Raw genomic sequence first — 21,174 nt, forward strand, 5'->3', positions numbered from 1 at the left:
GAACATGAAGCTCCTATACTTTTAAAAGATGTTTACGAATTTGTAAAGCATTTGCCCACTTGTTTCTTATTTGCACTTTTTTGATTATATACTGGGATTTCTATGTTGAAATTATATTTTAAAATACATGTAATGACTCAAATAGCATATGTGTTCACTTGAGGGCACCAGTGAGTTATTACTGTGGGGGAAAGAAGTCTTGACCTCATTTAACACACAACAACATGGTGCTGATGTGTGATGTCATTCTACTGTCTCGTCTCAGAAAGTCTGTCAACCCTCAAACTTGCAACACAATAGCGTTTTACAATAAAGTTTTATTTTTAAATATAGTTTTAACAATGCCGTTGGACTTGTAATCATGTATATTTATTGCAGTTGGACTTTGCATTGATACTAATGCAAATTCTACACCAGACAAAGCATAAAAGAATAAGATCAATCTAATAAGTAATAAAAATCAGGGTAGTGTTGATGTGGTGTACTCTCTTCACCAGTAGGTGGCAGCAGAGGCCGGTTTCACCCCCACGGTCCTTGTTAGTTTATTATTGACTCACGCGTGTTGTTTGCATCTGAACGTGTCAGTCATTGCCACGGTTCCGTGTTTATTGTTGCCAAGAACATTGTGTCAAGCTTCATAACGCAACACACACCTGCACGTTCTTTCCCTTATCCCCTTGGACCAATCAGGAAGCGCCTTTTGACCCCACCTCCTGTCAACAGACGCCGATGACCAATGGGAGCAGAGGATGAAGCTGAGCGGAAGAGCAAAACCAGAGCCGCGCAGAGTTGAAGTTGAGTAAACCTCGTGGCGCATGTTTGCGTGGGTGGGATGAATGTGAGCACCACCTGCTGGTGAAATGAGGTCACATTGAAGAGGATTTAGAGTCCAGAGGAGAAAGCTTGTTGAAGAGAAATGATCATGATGAACATAAACCACCCTCAGCTCATATTATGTGATCTTTTCCTGCCTGATAAGAATAAATAATTCATTCTAGTCGTTCTAATGTCAACTTGTCAACGAGCTCTTAACACCATACTTATACAATACAAAGTAAAAACATTCAGCTAAACTTAGACGTCTCTCATGTACGCACCGATATTGGCAGACCTGGATGCAGTTAATATGCACCTGCTAAATGAAGTGATTTACAAACGTCCTTCAAACCACAGTCTTATGTTCCCCTTGGAGATTTTAATTCCTTACTATATGATATTTTATTAGTTTATTTGAATTGTGTTGTTTTGTTGTTGCTCTTGTTTAATAGTTTGTTGCTGATTGTGAATGTTTCTGTTCTCAAGACTCATCTTAGAAAAGAGATCCTTGTCTTCATGTGACTGCTTGATTAAATAAAGATTAAACAAAACAAATCCAAAAGAATATTCACTAAACAAAACTATGCACATTTTGTTTAATATTAATACATACAAATTCGTATTATTGTTGTTGTCATTGTTATTATTGCTACCACAGTATTCTCATCACAACAATAATGTTACAAAATAATAATAATGATAATGATAAAATATGATAGTAAAATACAATATAGAGATAAACTATAGACAAAAGTGTATAAACCCTCGTTTAGTCGCCACTTATGTTATACTACTAATGATACTACTACTACTGATAATAATAATAATAATAATAATAGGAACTTATCTAAACAAGGTTACAAGGTGCTTCACAAAATGGCAAAAAAATTAATGAACTAATTAAAAGTTATTCAATTCAGTTAAATTTTAAACGCCAAATCATAATAACATAACAATAGCCATAACTGATATGACTGCCATCACCAATAATAATAATAAATATAAATTATAAGCACTTACACAAATGTAGATTCTAACTTTTAAAACCACTTGAAAATATATTGAAGAAAAGTAATGATACAGATAGTGGCTTGTTGAGTACATTTGTATTTTTCTTTTATAAATCTTGATTGGTCTGTATTGGAAATTAACCAAGTACACACCCTCAAATATTGTGCTCATCAGTTCTGAGGTGTACTTTTCTTGAGTATTTTCCATTTTCTGCTTCAGATATTTATTCATTATACTATATTATATTACTTTTATTTATTCAAAAGGGACAATTTACATTACAATCAAGGAGACAGAGAACAAACAACCGACAAATGGACAAGAAACTTACATAAATATTCTATCTTAAAGGTATTTCATAGCTTCAGTACGGCCACTGCTAACTTTGCCAATTCAGAATTTGAAAACACATACAATACAAAATATGATGCATTGTTATAAAAGTCATAAAATCAGTAGTATATGATTACAACATTAAATAAAAGCTAATTTTCCCCTGCTACTTAGTCTAAAGGGTTTTCATATTGTGTTTTATTTATATTGTATATATTGGTTTATTTTTGTCGTGCACTGATTGCTGGTTGTACATCAAATTGCCCTTGAAGGATAATAAAGTTTTTCTTTTATGGACAACTTTAATTAATCACAAACTGCGCAAACAAAGCAAGAGCAGCAGAGGAACCGAGCAGCCAGCAGGGGGCAGCCTCAGGACATCACATGGAAACAAGCAGCAGCAGACTGCTTGGAAATTAAGCAGCAAAGATCCAGGGATTTGTTGTTGATGTGGATTCGTGCAGTAGTGAGGCCTCACCTGGTCTGTGCATGAAGTGGAAGTCAACCTGAGAAGCTAAACTTGAACGAGGACATCTAGAGAGGGACAGAGAGACAGCTCACCTTCAAAGTAAAAGTTCAGGAGGCCGGAGGTTTGATTTGATTAATGAGTAATGAGTGACCCTTACTCCTTGTGCTAGTTGATGGGAACAATATGTCTTTTATTTGATCACCGAATATAAACTAGAAGGTTTTGCATGAATATTCTGAATTATATTAAATTAAATGTGTCCCACACTGTGATTCTTGTAAGGCATCAGAAGCCAAGGTTGGAAACTACTAGGTTGTTCTCTAACAGTGGGTTTTTACAGCATGTTAAATCATCCAGTATCTAAAATCCAAAAATATATAAGTTACTTTTAAGTAAGGCTGTCAAATATATGTAGTAAAGTAGAAAATGCAATGGTTTTCTCTGAAATGTGTATAAAAATCAGAATCAGAATCAGAAAAGCAGCATAGAAAGACACAGAAACACACAATAATTTGTCCATCTTCTTCCTGTGCTTGAAAAAAAAAAAAATAATCCTTACAATTTCAATAGTCTAGACACTGTCTGTCTCGGTCCTAAAAATCATCCAGACTCAATGTCATAAAAGTCTTTCAACAGTTTAAACACATGAAACAACACATTAGTCGGAACCACAGGTCGGAACCATGGGTCAGAGCGACGACTTCAGAGCTCGGAGGAAATTCCAAGGAGCACTTGCGTGGGTTGCGTCGCTGCGTGGCTCTGGCTGCGGAGTGAAGTTGGTAAATAAGGTTTGACCTCCCTCGCTGTGTGGAGGGAGGGAGGGAGGGAGAGAGAGGGAGGCAAAGAGAGAGAGAAATAGAGATAGAGGGAAGGGGGAGGTAAAGTGGATTACACGCTGACCGTCAGCAGCAGCAGCGGGAGGACCACATACAGACACCCCGCAGCTCCCGGTGCCTTCAGTCCGACCTCTGTGCAGCTGGCGTGGGGGAGAACAGGGAGAGAAGCCCCGCTGAACAAAGTTCGATCTGCCCTCAGCCCACCACACTGTGACCCCCCGTGGTGGTGAGTATCTGCGACGCTAGCGCGGCTAATCACGCTCGTGCTGATAAATGTGCGCTGGTAGATGGAAGTGGCGCATGTTTGGGTTCGCCATCTCCGTAATCCCCCGTTTGTTTTTGCACGAATCCTCTGCAGCGCGTGCACGTGTCTGACCTCCACCACTGTTATTCACTTCTGCAAACTTCATCGCGCGACCTTCAACTCAGATCGGTGCACATGGGGGAAAAAACAACAACAATCCATTCTAAACACGTTGATTCTCGAGGGGGCTCGTCCGTTTAGCGCAGTTGTTATTGTTGCTTTTAATCGTTTAACGTAAAGAAACAAAACAAGGCGCGAGTTTTGTTGTGGCGGAGTCTCGTGGCCACACGCCCACGAGGAAGTTGACAGCCAGATTTAAAAAGCGTAACAGACGATGGCGGTCGTGTGGGATTTACGTCAAACTGTTTCACGTATAACCTGCGTATTTATATGTCTTCATTGTGGGTATTATACTGAGTAGTTAGCGAACACTTTTTTAATTCGCTCTTTCCTACTAAGAAGTACTGGTTTGATTCGAGTCAAATAATTGTGTTGGACTTATAAAGTTGATTTAATCAACAGGTCATAAAATGTGTACAAATAAGCCTCGTGGCATATTGGCACGTTCTCTCTCTCTCACCCCGCCTCCACATGCGCGTGCACATCATAGATTGTATATACAAAAGTGTACATTAACCCTGTATGTGAGTGTATATAATGTGTGAATGAAGAGTGGTTTGTAAAATATTATACATAAGGTCAGATAAAAGAGAAGATAAACTTTGTTGATCTCACGCAGGGGAAATTCACTCATTGCAGCACTCATCATATAGTCAGAACCAGGAAGTCAATGAAAACATTTGAAGGTATAGAAATTAAAATAAAATAGAGAGTAGAAAAAGAAATACAGAGAATATCCCCATGATATGCTACGTCCACGAGAGATTGAAGAAAAATGGACCTGAGTAAAGTGGCACATTACGGTTACCCGAGGCTGCATGTGGGCATTATGCTGGAGATAACAGATCTATAGATGATAGAAATAGACATGTGCATATACGATATTTATGTTATATGATTTGATGTATGATATACCAACTGATCCAAGCTCACCATAGCTGGTTGTATACAACAGCCAATAAGCTGCCATAATGTATGTTTCAGCTCTTATTGCATCAATAAGTCTTTTACACACATGGCCAATTGAAGATATACACACAAACACACACACACACTTGGGTCTCAATCTTTATATGATCAAATGTGTGGAAGCCTCATCTGAAAGGTTTGTTCTTCTGTTTGGACAAGGCACTCGTTGAGTTTTAAAATTGCTCAAATATTGATATTAGAATAAAAAGCCTGGTTTTCAGTGGCCGGTGGCGATGCCAGTTTCTATTATTATAGTATTATTCACTTAAACACAGAAAATCAAAAAACAAAAGTATGAGAAAATCGTAATGTGCACAGTCTATTTGCTTAAATATAACAAATAATCATTATCTTTTAAAGTACAATAAAGCAGAAATTGTAATTAAATGAATTCATCCATCACTCTCTTATCATGATTCATCTCAAGCAACTGTTTGTGACTGGATTCCTTTAATCCAAGAAACCACTGACTAGCAGGAGACATGTTTCCCCTCACGTCTCCCCTGCTGTCGGTGGTGACGCTGCTGCTGCTGCGGCGGCGGCCTCACCACTGCCCAGCCGACGAGGGGGAAACATTTTTCCAGTCTGTCGGCAGGATCAGTGGTGAAGGTTAGTGCCGGGAAGCATGTCAGTAAACCACAAGGTTCACAGAACAGAAGGCCCAAACTCTCACTCGGGCTATTTTCATTGCAGTGAGTCAACAGCTTTTGTAGAGAGGGGGCCGCAGAGCTGAGACAACAGCTGAGGAGTGCGCACGTGTGTGTGTGTGTGTGTGTGTGTGTGTGTGCGAGCGCGTGTGTTTGTGTGTGTGTATTCCAAACTACCATGTGTAATTACAGTTGGTGTGAGTTTTCAGAAACTAGCCTGCAGTGACCTCTGACCAACTAGGCAACACATCAGACCCTCTATCTCCTCTCCTCGCCTGATACACACTGACAAATGGGAAGTTGCTCAATAGATTACATTTGGCAATAAACCATAACATCTGCCCAATAGTCTGAGATTTTGCAAGTGAAATGCATTGGTGTTGGAAATTCCGTAGAAATGAAAGTCAAAACTTTTCAGAGGCTAGGTACAATATTTAGATCGTGCACATTTTACACGATTCAGGATTCAGGTAGGATTATATCTGCAGGCTTTATTTCTTTGCTATAATAACAATCCTAACATGATGTCTAAATTGGCCGATTACTGTTGATATGTTTCCAGTCAGGGTTTGTAATATTCCTAAATAATCCATGTCCACAAGTATTTGGTGTCTTTTGTCCGGTGGGCCCTTTGTGTCACTCCTGTGTCTGCAAAACACAGAGTGGCCCGACAGGACAGATGACCCACTTACTGACTCAGTGTGTGTATGCATGCTGCAGTGCACACACACACACACACACACACACACACACACACACACACACACACACACTCCCAAATTGCTTAGACTCTTTCAGCAACGCTTTTTTCCATTGGCCCGAATCCCAGTTCAGCTGTGTTGAAGCATGTTGTCATCCACAAAAACAGCACCTGTAACAAACACACAGCTACAGAGACTCTGCAGACTTAACAGAGGAATGCAGCACAGCCGCTGTTATTGGGATAAGATTAACTTTGAATGGCAGGTTATATTCAAAAGCAGGTTTCAATCTGTAACGGGCCAACTCTCTCCGTTTGTGATCTGGTTGAAAGGTGAAGCAGATTATTAGAAAGAGATGGTGCAATGATTTAGATGGACCTTGAGTAGAAAACAGGCTGGCAGCACTGTCGGTTACAGATAGAAACGGGGAGAGGTTTGACGGCTAACCTTGTATGTGAACCAAACACGTGCACAGAAATAGCTGGAACAGGCAGCGGCCGACAGCTCCGGCACGAGCCCCTCCCACCTCAGTTCCCTGTGACATTTTCATGCACAGCGCTCCCCTCTCCTTTTCTTGTGTGTCTGTGCGGCGAACACAGGCAAAGGGAGGTCACGGGTATTTTTAGGCTGAGGACTGAAGTTATTCGAAGATGTGACAGCTGTGTTTGTTTGTGCCTGTTTCTGTCGAGCAGCGGACAATGTGTTGACGACAGGTTATGTTTCCTCTTTCCCCTCGCCTCATCGTCCATCTGCTTTTATCTCTGTCTCCGTGTGCCTCGCCTCCACCAGGCCTACCAAGGAGAGATGGGGATGTAGTGAAACTAAAACATTTTCTGTATTTCTTCCCTTTCCTGTCCTCTTTTTCTGTCTCTATCTTTAGACCATGATGGCCGGCGATATGATGCTACTGATGCGCGGCTTGGCGAAGCTAAGCCAGGCGGTTGTGGAGACGCAGGCCAATACCATGCGCAGTGGGACAGGTACCTCAGCCACCTACACACCTATTCACCTATTCTCTCCCAAAAAGAGAAAACTACTGTAATAGATTGTCATGTATTGTAAATAAAAGTTAAATAATTTGTCTTGGAGCTCAACTGCCTGGTTAGTGTCTGCAGTTTTCTTTATTATGACATGACAGCTCCCATAAGTGAAACCAAATCATCTTGATCACCCCCTATTGGCTGGCTGCAGTATATGTCTTATAGACTATTCATTTCACCAAGATGGTTTTCTGTCATTTTATGAAGTTCTTATCATGCGCATGTTTGAGTGTTATATTGTTCTTATACGTTTACGACTCTACACATATTCTATGTTGACTCTGGCTCCAAATTGCATCCAAAGTACAAGTGGTAGGGAGCTAATGATGTGAGGCTAGCATGTGATTAGCTTTAGATGTTGTTTGAAAAGTAAATAAAAAGTTCTAATACATTATTATATCCCAGTCAAAGGGTTTTGTTACATTAGCCAATAGCTTTTGAGTCATAACTGCATTAAAGGGATAGTTCACCAAAAAATTTAAATCCACTCATCAACTACTCACTACCAAGCCAATGGAGGGGTGGGTGAAGTGTTTGATTCCACAAAACCCTTTTGGAGTTCCAGGAGTAAACAGCGTTGCAGTCAAATCTATTACAGTGGATGTAAATGGCAACCAATTCTTCATCCAAGTGTCCGTAAGCCCCGACATTCAGATTCAACTCGAAACAAGATCATTTACACCACGTTTTTAAATGTCCTCTTAGATCCTCCTCCTAGTTACTATTGCAGCAACTGCAGCTACATGTGAGTTATTGAGAGAACTCCGGCCTAACTTGTGTTTATAACAAAGCTGTGGCTCAGTTTAAAGACATGATGATGAGGTTTATGTTATATCCTTTTATTTTTTTTACAAAGACAGTAAATTAAACAACTCTTTTAGCACAACGGTGTCTGATTGTATGTTTGGGATTTCACACCTGCTAACAATACATTGTTAAGCCTATAGAAAGTCCTAATTTGCCTCCACTTTATTGGCCTTTCCTCGTTGAAATAGCAAGCTAACAAAAACAAAATTTGACTATTCATATAATTTGATTGCCAGGCGTATATTTTCTGTACGGTATAATCTAAATTCTCAATGGACCTTAGAGCTAATAAAGCTAACAAATGCCCTCTCTGGTGTTTGGTGTCACCCAGGAATCTCAGGTGTTGGTGCTGCAGTGCAGAGTGTCCAGTCGGCTGCAGAGCAAGGCCTCTCTGTGGCCATGATGAAAATGCAGGTGTGTGAACATTCACAAAGTTTTTGAATCAATAACTGTATATTTAGAGGGCGCTGTGACTGTAAAAGGGGGTTTATGCTTGTATGATTGTCTTTACAGGAGATGTCCGGCCAGCAGCAAATGTCTTATTCCGAGTCGGAGTTTGACTTCCCTCAGGATGACGGCACGTTCGCAGCTTCAGAGTTCAGCGAGGAGGGCGGGGCCTTCACGGAGAGTAGCTCTGACACGGCAGCTCATCCCAATGAGGCCGTGGGGGGGAGCCATGTCAGCGGGAAGCGGTCTCTGTTCGACGGCTACAAAGATCCAAGCAAACAGTTCAGTGGCGACACCAGGTCTTACCACCAAGATGCCAGGTATTCACCGTCTCTCATTCAATTACAATTCGCCTTACACGTGTTGGCCTCTGTTTGAGACACTGAGATGATGGTTTCTGTGGTTGGTTGGTTGGTTTGTGGCAGACATTACATCGGGCAGCATCATCTCTACCATCACAGTGTGAATAGGCACATGTGGTCACAGCTATACTGTCAGCATCAGGGCACGCAGACCAGAAGCTATCACCAGGACCCGTCTACAGTCGGAGGTCTGACGGCCGAGGACATTGAGAAAGCCCGGCAGAGCAAGAGGGCGGAGATCAAACCACACAAGCAGATGGTGACATTTATTCCTTGGATCCTGAACCTACACACAAATGCAAAAAGACACTGATAATAAACATGAACACTTTGACAATCTAATAAGAAAAAGTATCCGTCTGTTCTGCCTTTAGTTGAGTGAGCGAGCCAGAGAGAGGAAAGTGCCTGTGACTCGGCTCAGCAGACTCGCCAACTTTGGAGGTACGGTGATGCAACTCTGAGTTTCTGTGTCTGATTCACTGGCTGCTTGTGTGACTGTGTCTTCTGACGTGTGTCTGCGTGCAGGGCTGCATGCACACCATTCAGACTCCTGCCTGTCTGTGCACACAAACTCTACTCTGTGCAGAAAACGTTAACTTATCGGTGTTAATCTTAACAAGACAACATTAAATCGTTATTGGTTCCACCCTCATTAGGTTGTTAGACATTGTCAAAGTTAAACACATCATGGAATCTTCTTAACCTGGTAATCTTCTGGCTAACTCTTCCCACACGCCCCCTCTTGTAAGCTGGGGTCACCCCAGTGCAGGGCAGTTGTTGCAGTTGTTCCATGACCTTCTCACACTCATAAAACATCACAGAACACACATCTGGAGGCAAATTTAAATCCGACTGAAGATAGAGTTCTCAGTTCGAGGGGGAATTAGAGATAAACACGGAATAAAGATGATTATCATGAGAGCTGGTGAAGTGTCGGCCCCTGGACCTCCAGCTAAACAAACACTGCAATTAGGTCAAGCTTAGTCAGTGCTTATTAATGGACTGGTGTTCTTGTTCAGATAAAAACAAACCTTTGTAATCAGACCGGCCGGTGGAGTCAAAGTGCAGCAGCGTTATATACGGCTGCATTAAAAACAGCTTGACTGTGTGTTTCTGTGTGTGCTCGTAACGCCGGTTTCTTTATTTTGCTCAAACGTGATCCGTCAGAATATTAGTTGTGACGTATTTCCGGCTAATATGAAAATCAAGGAAGTTCACATCTGAAAGCCAGGGATTTAAAATTCACAAATGACCTCGTATATGGCAGTAAAACCCAAGTTGTAGCAGATTTAACAGTGATCATTTAGTTTAAGAAGCATTTAGGGTTCCTTCCCTTTACATGTATATATCTACACATATGGTTGGACAGCGATTTTATAAGTACAGAGTGAATATAAGTAAACTGAGAACACATCGGGAATCATCAGCTCCACTGCAAACACAAGTATATGCAGCAGAATTAAGCCTCAGCTCATAAACACATGTCACAGTGAGAGAGTCAGAGCTGATTCAGCTTGTTGACAGTGGTAACATGAAGAAGGTGTTGAAAGCTGGGGAGTGGGGGGGGGGGGGGCGGAGGAGGAGGAGGAATGTTTCCTTGGTCTGTCCTTCACTGTCCTGTTGTTATTTACTGACCAAGTGAGTCTATCTGAACCCCGTCATGTTTAGGTAGTAGGTTTTATGCAGTTAAGGTTGGAAACGTGGTTCATAGTATCATGGATGTGTCGGCGTGTTTCCCAGCAGCAGCGATTTATGACAGCTTAGTTGCTGTTGCTATGCCTTTCACTGCTTTCAAAGGATTGGCTGAGGTTTGTGGGGAAACAGGATTTTATCTGATTTATATATTTCTGTTTTTTCTGGTTTAGAATAGTAAATAAAAGAAGAGGGATCGTGTTGTGCACATCGGGCACAGAGCTGTCGGGAATGATGGACAGACACTTGTGCTTGGTCTGGAAAGATTTGAAATGCTGATCTGTTTGACTGGGGGTTACACACACACACACACACACACACACACACGGACTGAAATCATGCAAATGCATCTATTCTGTACACTATACAGCTGGTGTGCGTGTGTATGTGTGTGTGTAAATTTGTCCATCTACCCTTGCATCTCGGATTTGTCGCTTCAGAAATTGCTGACTAACTGATTATGTAATCTTCAGTTATGTAAGGCGGAGCTTAGGCCTGGAGGAACCCACACACACACACTCACACACACTCAAAGATCCCCAACTCGTTCTGTCTTGTTGTTCCTTTGCACTATCTTTCAAAATTACCCTTAGCTCTAAAGGAGATGTTCTTCATCATCTGAATAGCGTCATGATTTAAAGAATGATAAGATTTCCATGTGAGCTGTCGGATGGAAGAAGTGGAGCTGTAACAGTTTTGTCTCTGGACGATGCTGAACAATCACAGTTCTTGTCTGACTGATTTTGGGTCACATATGTTGTTTTGATTGTATCTGACTGCTTCACTTAGTCAGATGATTAACACTCTAACAGAAGCATACATAGTGAATAATTCTGGTTAATGGTGATCGACCCAATGATGATAATTTACATAGCACCTTTTATAACTTGAATTGCTTTACAAGAGGAAGAAGGACGAAAACACAACATATTAGGTCAATAAGTAATGTTAAAATAATGAAACACATTGTGGAAGTTGCCTGTTGATCACTGAAAGTATATCTTTATTGGTATGGTTTTTGTGTGTTTTGTTTTTTCAATTTGTTTTCACAGGTCCTTACACACTGAGCGTATTCATATATTAGTGTTTGTGTAACAATGTACTCTAATTGTGTTCTTCTTGTTACTTTTTTGCCTGTGTGTGTGTGTCCTTCAGGTCTGGCTGTAGGGTTGGGTATTGGAGCTCTGGCAGAAGTTGCCAAGAAGACCATGAGACACAGTGGTATAGTAGGTAATACATCAACTGCACACTGCAACACTCTAATACTATTACTATTACTACTACTGCATCTACTCTGTATGATGCTACTACAGCATTTTGTGAGACTCACCCACTCAAGTTTGTTTTGGACATTTTTAAGTCTAACAACTGTCTTTTATCATTCTTGAATCAGAAAACGTGGGAGGTTTAATCACTATCAAACTGAAAGTACATTTACCTCGTTCTGAATTCATTGTAGTATGTAGTAGATTATCAACAATCTGCCTCAACATACCTATTTTCTAATACAGTAATTAGTAAGGCCTCGTCTGTACCTGTTAAGACAGGCGTTGTGTGTCTTCCTCTTTTCTTTGGCTCATAGCAAGAACACAGTGATTTTGCAACTGCCTCCCTGTTGTAATAAGGGATGTGTTGTCAGTACCCCTCCTTCATTCACGTTGTTACATGCTTCAGACCTTTGTAATGCTAACAGAGTGCACAAAAGTACGCCACCTCCCTCACTAACTGGTCATCCTCGTCATTCCTGCTCTGCATCACGATCCTGCTAAGCTGAAACGAGCATTCGGGTTTAAATCTGTGTCATTTGTGCGTCTGTTTGTTGGTGTTGTGTGTGTGTGTGTATGTTTATTAATCATGCAGCGACGTCTTGAACACATTGTAAGTACGTTTGTGTGTGTGTGTGGTAAATCCACCAAAGCCCCTGAAGGCAGCAGCCAACACCAAAACACATTACCTGCCGAACTACTGACACATATACACACATGGAGTATGTTTACATACACACCCACATACCACGTTTACACCCAACTTTAAACTACTCTTGATTTTGATTCCTGCAGAAAGACCTGTTAAATAGCTAATTAGCTCCTGTTGAGAAAGAGAAAGATTCACTCTGGAGTTGAGTCTCTGAAATATAATCATCAGTTGTATTGCACCGTTTTGACCGGTTGTCCTCTGTGTGTTTTTCTCTCTTGCTGCTGCAGGTGAAAATAAGAAAGCCGTTCTGGACTCCAGCCCCTTCCTGTCCGAGGCGAACGCCGAGCGCATCGTCAGGACCCTCTGCAAAGTCCGAGGAGCCGCACTCAAACTGGGACAGATGCTCAGCATTCAAGGTGGGCGGCAATCTCAGACAAAAGGAATGAAGGGTCTCTGTCCTTTCTCTGTGTGGACTGACTACTGATTGAATTGCTCTAGAAACCCTGAATCACATCTGTGTCCAAAGAGATTTGGCCCTGACACATGTTGGAAGTTTGTTTCAGCTCAACTCTTTTTTGCTGGAGAAGAAAAAACGGGTGACTTAGCTCCACAGAGTCAACACAGAGCAGATATTGTAGAAATGTAGAAATTTTGATGAGCCGTTGATTATCTCCCCCCCCCCCCCCCGTCAGCCTTTTATCATAAAAACTGACCCGTATGTGAGCCAGCACTTGTTTGTCTCGATGCACATACGGCGGAGAATACATGAGCAGGAGAGGCCAGCTGCAGGAAACATCCCGGGACAGAGTTAGCCCCCCCAGTTCGGGTAACATCAGTAAACACGTCATTAATTATGTTTGTTGCTGCTGCTCTACCCTCCGCCCGACCTTGTCTGCTGAACTTTGTCCTTTGTCATTCACGCACAGAGTTTCAAATATGTCCGGGCAAACCTGACAGAGACGTTCAAGTGTAGCAGATGTTTTAAACCACAAAAAAAAACAATCATTGGAGACAGAAAGGACGTTGGCTGACATTGACCTTGTGTGCATGTATGTGTTTATTTGCAGACCTTGGTAGAACTTGGCTCTGTCTGTAAAGTGGTGACAGGGTGATTCTTAAATTCTGGACGAAAGGTCACTGCCCTCGCTTGTTCTTTTAGAGACTTAAATAATAGTGTGACTGAGCGGAGTTGTGTAAATGTGGAGGATGAACGTTCCTGCAGCGGTGACATTTATCTGTCATGGCAGGAACGCAGTTGAGGCCGGCTGATGGTGCATCCAGCCATTGTAACCTTTCGCTCAGTCCAAAATAGTGTCAACCTTGATGGGTCTGAAACTATTTCCAAACTCATAATAATAAAGTTTGTAACCATGAATCCTCTTTATCGTAATCCAGAATCCATCCCAGTTAATCCCAGTGTTACGATGGCAATTAAAACTGGGATCTAAGTAATTTCACTTGACTTTATCAAACGTTTAAATTTATCCAAGTTGAGCACTGACGCAAGCAACACGATCGGTCAGAGGTCGAACATAACAGTGCATCTGTCAGGGCTGTAACATAACATCAAAATCACAGTTCAGCACAGACCAAGGTTTTGACCTCGCGTTTTTGCAAAGCGAAAACAATAAATGAAAAAACATCAAACTACAGTAGTTTCCGAATGATAGCCCGGGTCTGTTTGGTAAAGTCTGTAATCCTCCTGCAACCGGCTGCAGCCTGCTTGTTAACAGGATCTTCAAAGGTAAACCAAACAATTGCTATCAGGGCCAGATAACTTTCAGCGTGCATTTAATCCCCATGTTCTGGCTTCTTATCTGCTGCTATAAAAAGCCGTATGGCATTTGTTGCCAGATTGTGGACACTCAACCTTGTCGAGCCGGGTTCTATTTTGAATTTTGAAATGATATTTGGGTTGGCGGTCGGGCGGTACTGAGCCATAATGCTGTGGTCAATTGTTAGCAAGAGGCAGCTTGAATGCAGAGAGGAGCTGGCTCAGCAGTGCAATTGCTCAACACAGGATTGCACCCCTGTGTTGCTTAAATTATACTTGCCCAACTATCAAACAATATAGTTACAGGATGTGTGTTATGTAATATGTGAAATGTTTTTACAGGTCATTTCCAGATTACCTCTAGGCCAGAGATACACTTGTTTTTAACTGCAACATGTGTACATGTAAACAACATGGCTGCCCTCCTGTGTATCCTGTGTCTGTTTGGTGTGTCAGAATTGAAGGCTTCATACTCGCAAGATGTAATGTTCACATGAACCGTCGGGGTCAATACTCACCATTGTCCCGTTGTCATTTAGATTTGGTTGAAACAAACCCTGGTGTGTTTCTGTGTTTCTGTGTTTCAGACGATGCATTCATCAATCCTCAGCTCGCCAAGATCTTCGAGCGTGTCAGACAGAGTGCTGACTTCATGCCCATCAAACAAATGACTGTAAGGACCCTTGTTTTTCTGTGACTTGATCGAACGGTTATAACAAAATACATTATTGTCTTCAAATTCACTTTAAGTCCCCTTTAAACTTTACATCTTTCACCAACCGGGACTAGTTTATTAATAAGATATCAAGTTGAATATATCACAGGCTAAATATCAGTGATCTGTGTCTGTGCTATAGAAAGCATTGAACACTGACTTGGGTCCAAACTGGAGAGACAAACTGGAGTCGTTTGAGGAGCGTCCGTTTGCCGCAGCGTCCATCGGACAAGTTCACTTGGCGAGGATGAAGGATGGCAGGGAAGTAGCCATGAAAATACAGGTAGGCTGTGACTGTGTGTGTTTATGTGTGTGTGTGTGTGTGTGTGTGTGTGTGTTTACACTGTACATTCTCTTGTTATTAATACAAACACTGCCACTGGAGACGTATTTGTTTGTCTCAAGCACTCATACAGAGAGAACCCACAGGTAACCTGTTCTCTGGATCAGTTCCTGATCTGAGTAAAAATAAGATGTTTTAAAGTGAAATCAGGATTTAAAAAAGCTGAAAATATGTTGTTTGTTGTTTCTCCTAAACTGGTGATCTTTTTGTTTGTCCCCAGTACCCCGGTGTGGCTCAGAGTATCAACAGTGACGTCAACAACCTGATGACGGTGCTGAGCATGAGCAATGCTCTGCCTGACGGTGAGCACCCGACTGAGCGTCCACACCGACAGTCCTGTGATCTCCTCCGTCTCACTCATTCCCCTCTGCCGTTTGTGTCCTTGTGCGTCGACAGGTTTGTTTCCAGAGCATCTGATCGACGTCATGAGGAAAGAGTTGGCGCTGGAGTGCGACTATGTTAGAGAAGCTCAGTGTGCAAAGAAATTCAGGTAGAAAGCCAACATTCCTGTTTCTCTCCATTTTACTATTGAATTTGTGTTATTGTTATGATTTGTGTTCACTGTGAGATATGTTTTACACTCGAATCACACAGCTAACACCTTTCCCTCATTCAATGTTTAGCTCTTTGGTTCAAGGTCAGACCTGCCCGGCAGCTATATATAGATTTTAATACCTGACATGGACTCTCTACCTACTGACCGTGTGTCTGTGTCCCTGTACGTGTGCTTCAGTGTGCTGCTGAAGGACCATCCATTCTTCTATGTGCCAGAGGTGATAGACGAGCTGAGCAACAAACTGGTCCTGACCACGGAGCTCTGCTCTGGGTTTCCTCTGGACCAGGCCGAGAGCCTCTCACAGGAGCTGAAAAACGAGGTAGAGCAGGCGCCGGGCACAGGGACCAACGTCTTTGTGTGTCACTTTCTCTTTTGAATCCATTTATATTTCTCTCTTTCTAAGTAAACCCCTATGGAGGACGAATGTAGAACGATAAATGAACAATACATAAATAAATATGCCAGCAAATGAACAAGAAACATAACAAAATAAATGAAGGAATTAATTAATTTATAGAAATGCTTCATAAATCGACATCTCTACTCTTTAATTTGCCTCTGTATTCATCCACCTTGTGTTAATCACCTTATTTTTTTATTTATCTTATTAAAAAATGTAAATATATTCATTCAATCTGGAAGGAAAATCAGGAAATGAATAATTTTTATACTTTAATCAAACTATAACTCAATTACAAAAAGTTACAAAAGTTTGTTATTATTTGAAAAATATTAAGCATGGGAATTAATTCAAAACTGAAATACTTTTTATTAAATAATATAAGCTGACATGGATTTTTGTTATATATATTTGTCATATATTTGGCCGATATGGTTCTTTGTAGTCCTCAGTGTTGTGAACTTCACAGGCTGGACCCAGCCAATCATTGAGATGCAGGAAGACTAAATAACCTGTTGAGCGGTGAATAAAAACAATCTATGTATCTGTGTTTCAGATCTGTGAGAACATCTTGACATTGTGCCTCCGAGAGTTGTTTGAGTTCAGATTCATGCAGACCGACCCAAACTGGTCCAACTTCTTCTACGATCCAAACACACACAAGGTGAGTTCTTCTCCTGTCACTGCAGTAACCTCTCTTACACATTCTACAGACTGGCAGTTACAGTGAGTATATGACTCCTTTAGGTGGCGCTGTTGGACTTCGGTGCCACTAGAGGATTTGACCTGGCTTTCACCGACCTCTACATAGAGGTAAGACCACTGAGCCTCCTTCTCACTTTTTAGTGTTTTATAAAACGTAACCTCTGCTGTGTGATATAATCAAACAGTTGACCTACAGTAGATTGACTTTACATATACATTTTTGAGGTAAGGAATTAAAATGTGTATCTGAACAGAAGGAGGGAAGGTGACTGTGATAACATTTGTGATTTCAGGTAATCCGTTCAGCTGCCGAGGGCGACAGTGAGGGAGTTCTGAAGAAATCTATCGAGATGAAGTTCCTAACTGGTTACGAGTCCAAGGTAATGAAGTCTTTATCTGTCACGCTTTTCATCTGAAACTTTTGCCGTTAAAGTATTTATGAAATTGCTGAAAATGGACAATAAGTTACTTACAGGTTGTACATAGATGGAAGTATTCAGTGTTTTTTACCCCCCCTCTCTGCGTCCAGGCGATGATCAACGCCCACGTGGATGCCGTGATGATCCTCGGCGAGGCCTTCGCCTCCACGGAGCCCTTCGACTTCAGCGCTCAGTCCACCACGGAGAGAATCCACAACCTGATCCCCGTGATGCTCAAACACCGGCTCACCCCGCCCCCGGAGGAAACGTACTCGCTCCACCGCAAGATGGGCGGCTCCTTCCTCATCTGCTCGCGGCTGAACGCCAAGCTGCAGTGTAATGAGATGTTCCAAGCGGCGTGTAAGAAGTACTGGGAAGGCCGCACACCGCCCCCTCGCTCAGCGTAAGCCAGTTTCAAGCATCAAGTGCTTTGATTGACAGTTCCTGGGGCCAACGGTTCAGTGACCGTCGGGTTGTGAAGATGCAGACGTGCAGAGCGGAGGCCGTGTTTCCTGACCTTAACTGGTCACTGAGCACTTATATTTCCCACTTTGGGCATCCCACTACAATGAGGCTTTGGGAGGCACTTCTACCTATTTCCCGCCGCCACTTCTGAAAGGGAAAGGCTGCAGCAACCTGGCGTCTGAGATGTTGAGCTCTTGGCTACATCCGGCCCTGAGAGGACAGACTGAGGAAAGGCTAAGAAGAGGGAACGGTCCTGTTCAGGTGTAAAATGAATGTTTGAAATGTCTCTCCTCTTTCAAGATGATTCTTCTTTTGTTTTGATTTTTTTTTGCGTTGCTGTGCTTTGTTGAACTTCCGGAGAATCACCAGTGTCCAGAAATGTCATGAGTGGAAACATTGATTGTGTCAACGTAGGGGACTAAAGGTTTTACTCTGAGGTCACAAGAAGATAACAGGGTGAATTCAGTATCCGGGCTGTATGAGTCACTGTGTCGACCAGGACCAACTTGACTGGCTCACAAAGGTTTTTGCATCTAATTGTTTTTCTGGGAGGTTCGACTAGTTTGTTTGGTTTGAACAATTTAGGCTCGATCTAAATTTAGACCACATATTTAATGCAGGAGCTGTGACATGAAACCAAATAGTTTAGAATCAGACTCAGTGTTAAAGTTCAGAAGCCAAGCGAGTTCAGGTTTATTTAGCCAGTTACAGGAGATGTGACATACTCTAATTTGTCGGCATTTAAACTCAGAGAGGTGTGAGATTTCACTTGTGTATAGTTTGTGTAGTACAGTTTCTTCTGTATCATCGTAGCCACATTACTGAATCATGTCTTTGATCTAAATCTGTTGCTGTTTTTAGCTTTTATTCTCTGAGGGGAAAACCCTTCGGGGCAATGAAACTGATCCGTGCATTTTAACAAACTTCATGATTTTACTCTGTGTGTGTCTCGGGATGAGAATGTGCAGAGCTCCTGCTCAAGATGTTTGTCCTTTTAGGGAATCAAGGTGCCTGCAATTTCCGGCGGATGTTTGTTTTGTTTCTTTTGCTCGAAATCTCTACTTTATATTTCATATCAAGGATGGTTCAAATTTTCTAATCAAAAAAAAGAATTCTTAACTGAAAGATGTGATGGGAGATATTCCAATGAAAAAAAGAGTAAAGGTTTGATCTGCTCCGGTCAAGTGGCTCTGTGTGATCTTTTTTTTTTTCCATGTGTGACGTCTTTACCTCTTGAGTCCATTTCAGGGGACTTGGGCTCGGGGATCTCAATGTATACACGGTGATGAGAATTAACGTGTTCAGAATGGTAAAGAAACAGAGAGACAGTCTGGCGTCCTTATTTAGCGATGTCTTGGCCGGTGGTGGAGGAGCTGGCAGCGAGCCCGGGGAATAAGCACACACAGGCAAATATTCAGAAAATGTACTCGTGATGTATACACGTATTCAGTCACAGGAACTCCAGGCTCTGAGTGCATGTAGACAGATATTTTCTTCTTTCTATGACGCTTTTCATCCATGCTGGGAAAATCCAGTAACCACACATTTCTTATTCCCCCCCCCCTAATTCACTATAGTGTCCAGCAGATGTCCGTGTTGTGCTTTTTCACACAACTACAGAAAAGAACTGAATCATCATCCCAATAAAAGAAGAGAAACACACCCAGCCTGAAGCCAAGTGTATATATATATTTGTATGATATCAAACCCGCACCTTATATGTCCGTTCTGCTTGATGACACAGTTGGTGGAGGTGTGAGGAATTGGAGTGGAGGATGATTACTCCGAGCTACATCTGTCATTGGGTGTAAGTGCCAAGCTGGCATCTCATACGCTCAAGCATTTATTAATATTATTTTACACTGCAAGAATTTTCCAGTGTTGATCTCTCAAGCAGCTTCATGCTATTTCTGTGATTCCAATCAAAATACAATCATGTGTTTTCCCAGAATTCTTAGTATTCTAGAGACTCCCAGCCTGATGCCTGATAAACACAGACTGCCCTCAGAATATCTCAACCACCAAAGGTCAGGACCCGAGACACTTCACAGGTCGACATTCATAAAAATAATTTGCAAATAAATAACTGTTTGTTTTCCTAATCAGGTGAATGTGGCTGAGTTCATGACATTGCATCTTTGCTTAAACGAGATGGAAACAACTCGCCTGTGGTTGGGTTTATACTGGGGAGAGGATGGAGGCAGCGAAGTGGACTGGTCTGAACGAGCAAGCAACCAGAAATCCTTATTTGGTGAGAGGGGACAGTTAGGAAGTCGGGGCTCAAACCTTAATGACAAACACGTTCATACACACACAACACAACACAAACTCCACACTTTAACATCACCGTACAGGTTAAGGAGACTTTTTTTTTATATTGCCATGGAAACACTGGTGTTGTACATTTTTAGAGAAGAGTACTGAGGAGACAAATTAGGTGAACTGACTTCCTGACTGGAGAAGAAACCTGAACAAAGGTGACACTCAACTGCAATAGTTTCACCCGAAAAACTTTTCCTCTTTCTTCTGCTTCATTAGTTTTCACAGAGTTAACGTTGTCTCAACTGGTGATGACTGTGGCATTTAATTGAAATCTACGGGGGGAGTTTCGTGGAAAATTGTCTTCAAAGTCACACAGCTCTTAATGAGGAGCTATCACTCTCTAAGCAGATTGAAAAATAGAATGATGAACATTTTTAAAGTAGCATTTCTTCTTGCCCCATGATAAAACACGGGGTAATTTAAGTCATCCCGTGTTTACTGTTAGCTTTGACTTAGGATTCACATGATTGAGTATATTTTATCATTTTACTTCAAAAAACCTTTAAAAATGTTTTTAAATAGACCAACATATACATTTTTAATGCTATTGGTGGGACAAGTGGACTCCAGATTTCACCTGGGGCCAGGGCCCCCCTGGATCCGCCCCTGAATGGGCCGAATGTCATGGCAGTAAGTGAAACATTTCACAAACATCAGCTTGATGGTGCATTAGGTAGATACATATAGCTATAGAGGGTTGATTATCATAGCTATTCATTTTAATGAAAAAAACATGCACCATTTATTGACAAGTATTAAGTTATTACAACAAAAACTTGTTTTAATTTGTATCAGTCACCTCAGATGGCTTAAGAAACAATTATCAGTGAATGAAACGATAGTTGTAGTTTGTGTGTGTTACTCTATACATTTGACACCATACATATGCATGCAGAAAACTGTATATTGAAGTCCAAAAGAAAAATCACCATCCTCCTCATTGAAGAAAAACAAAAGATATTACAAATACGAATACGAATCAATGTGTCTTCATAACAATTATT

The 21,174-nt window shown here is 41.6% G+C and overlaps 1 protein-coding gene across 2 annotated transcripts; it reads left to right on the plus strand.

Annotated features, from left to right (window-relative positions):
* Positions 1–3,456: 3,456 nt before the first annotated feature.
* On the plus strand, positions 3,457–19,032 carry coq8aa (coenzyme Q8A, genome duplicate a). Of its 2 annotated transcripts, none has more exons than XM_053445207.1 (17): positions 3,457–3,691; positions 7,087–7,186; positions 8,385–8,467; positions 8,567–8,820; positions 8,926–9,121; positions 9,237–9,303; positions 11,710–11,784; positions 12,759–12,887; positions 14,833–14,918; positions 15,103–15,243; positions 15,524–15,605; positions 15,700–15,793; positions 16,037–16,178; positions 16,816–16,923; positions 17,007–17,072; positions 17,258–17,344; positions 17,494–19,032. In XM_053445207.1, exons 2-17 carry the CDS (start codon positions 7,090–7,092, stop codon positions 17,788–17,790), a joined length of 2,004 nt encoding a protein of 667 aa, XP_053301182.1. In that variant the 5' UTR covers positions 3,457–3,691; positions 7,087–7,089; the 3' UTR covers positions 17,791–19,032. The 2 variants fall into 2 exon arrangements, with proteins under 2 accessions (XP_053301182.1, XP_053301183.1); XM_053445208.1 differs by lacking the exon at positions 3,457–3,691 and adding an exon at positions 6,775–6,919.
* Positions 19,033–21,174: the final 2,142 nt, after the last annotated feature.

Source organism: Pleuronectes platessa, chromosome 17 (genome assembly GCF_947347685.1).
Source record: "Pleuronectes platessa chromosome 17, fPlePla1.1, whole genome shotgun sequence".
NCBI lineage: Eukaryota > Metazoa > Chordata > Actinopteri > Pleuronectiformes > Pleuronectidae > Pleuronectes > Pleuronectes platessa.